Here is a 2,177-nt window from a genome sequence, read left to right on the forward strand (position 1 = left end):
TCTCTCTGTTCTATTCACCCACTCATTTGCTCAAGGTCATCTGCCATCTGCTTGGAAATCAGCAAACATCACTGCCCTGCATAACAAAGGTGCAAAAGAGATCCCTGCAACTGCAGACCAATCAGCCTTCTCCCAATCATCAGCAAGGTTATGGAATCCATCATCATTTCAGACATCAAATCCTTCCTCTTCTCCAATGGCCTGATTTCAGATCATCAATTTGGTTTCAGACCAGGTCACTCTACCCTGGATACGCTGCTTCTGCTCTGTCAACAATGGATGGAGGTTCTCAATGCCAGATATGAAATCAGAGCCGTATCCCTAGACATATCGTGTGCTTTTGACACGGTCTGGCACCCTGCCCTGCTCACCAAACTCTCTTCCTATGGTATCCAAGGCCATCTCCACTCATGGCTCGCAGACTTCCTCTCCTGTCGCAGTCAACGTATGGCCCTAAATGGAGTTCTTTCATCCCCTCTTCCTCTCCAGGCTGGAGTTCCTCAAGACAGCGTTCTGGGCCCTGTTCTTTTTCTGGTTTTCATCAATGATCTCTCTGACTCTCTGGAAAATCCTCTTTATCTCTTTGCTGATGACTCCACCCTCTGCCTCCACCCTCTGGTGTTCCTGCCTCTAACCTTTCTCAGCTTCACGCTGTCGAAACCAGGGCATTTTGGATCATTGGCATCTCCTGCAATGAGGCTGAGTCTTTGGGCCTCTCACTCTCTCACCGCAGGCTGGTCGGTGGTCTTACTGTTTTGTTCTGTCTCCTCTCCGGTCTCGCCCCCTTGCTCTGTCTGTGTTATGTCCCCTCCCCCTCCCATATTTTTGCAGGGCACTCAAGGCCCGCCAGCAACCCCCTTCTGGTAAAACTACCAAAATCACAAATCACTGCTCACCTTCACTCTTTCATTCCTCTTTTTTCCACCTTTGTAATAAACTCCCTCACTCTCTTCAATTCCATTCTTCCCTCCAGATCTTCAAAACAGCTGTTCACCACCACCTCTTATCTTCCCCCATCCAAAACGACGATCCTTTCTGCCCCCGTTAATCCATCCCAAACCTACCTCCTTCAAAATCCCTGTCTTCCTTCCCAAAGTCCCTGTTGTGTGAGGTCCTGAAAGTCCCTGTGGTGTCCAACTTGTTTACCCCGTGTACCCCGCCAAATCTCTCTGCCTTCCACAGATCTCCTCATGTCTTTGTTCCACATTGTTTTGTCCTTCCCTCTCCTGCCCTTCTTGTCTCCTGTCCCCCTTGTTGTGTTTTGTGTATTATCTATCATATGAACCTCGACAATGTATGCAAAAAGTAATGAAATAAAAATAATAAAATAAAGGAGGGCCATTGCCCCCCCCCCGGTGCCCACCCAAAATCCGCCGATGGGGAGGACCGTTCTAAAGTGACAAGTGGAAGGGGGCGTCGCTCCACCCATCAAACGGACCTGTGGGCTCATGGTGAGTGAGAGGGAAGGGGCGCGCTTTGTCATGGATGTGTGGTGGGGGAGAGGGACTTTAAAGTTCGTGCAGACACCGGACGGTGGGGGGTAATTGTGAGATACCCGGAATCGAGCTTGCGAAAGGCTGCGTCTTGAGTCTGTGGAGCATCAATTTCTTCTTACCGATCCCACTCCAACCTGTTCACCACAGATGGCCAGGACGTCCCATTCTGTGTCTTTCCTGCTGTTTCTTTCTCTCGCACTCTTGTGTGATGCCACCCGAACACTGCAGGTGGACCGTCGTCGAACACGCATGATTTCAGTCAGCAACGGTGGCAAATGGGGCACTTGGCGTTTTGTAGATCGGTGTCCATTTGGTTCAAAGGCCAAAGGGTTCATGCTCAAGGTGGGCTTTCTTATTCCTATTCTTTTTAATGAACCAGGCTTTCTTGGAGCGTTATAGGTTCATCGTATACCTAAAGGTTCGGAGTATAGTTCCAGGTTCATGGTGTAGTTATAGGTTCGTAATATATTTATAGGTTGGTAGTATAGTTGCAGGTTGGTTGTATAGTTGTGGGGTGGTAGCATAGTTGTAGGTTGGTGGTATAGTTGTAGGTTGGTGGTATAGTTGTGGGTTGGTGGTGTAGTTGTAGGTTGGTAGTATAGTTGTGGGTTGGTAGTGTAGTTGTGGGTTGGTAGTGTAGTTGAATGTTGGCAGCACAGTTGTAGGTTGGTTGTGTAGTTG

At 48.8% G+C, this 2,177-nt stretch overlaps 1 protein-coding gene across 1 annotated transcript in view; it reads left to right on the forward strand.

Moving 5' to 3' along the window:
- The first annotated feature begins 1,501 nt into the window (after positions 1–1,501).
- LOC147011995 (vitelline membrane outer layer protein 1 homolog) overlaps positions 1,502–2,177 on the forward strand; it is an 8,789-nt gene continuing 8,113 nt past the window's right edge. Inside the window, exon 1 of the mRNA XM_085857996.1 lies at positions 1,502–1,838. Within this exon, the coding sequence (XP_085714122.1) occupies positions 1,644–1,838 (195 nt within the window). The 5' untranslated portion in view covers positions 1,502–1,643. The remainder of the gene's footprint in view (positions 1,839–2,177) is intronic.

The sequence above is a fragment of the Eptatretus burgeri genome, chromosome 15 (genome assembly GCF_056783735.1).
Source record: "Eptatretus burgeri isolate ZD-2024b chromosome 15, Ebu_testis_v1, whole genome shotgun sequence".
In the NCBI taxonomy this organism is placed as follows: Eukaryota; Metazoa; Chordata; class Myxini; order Myxiniformes; family Myxinidae; genus Eptatretus; species Eptatretus burgeri.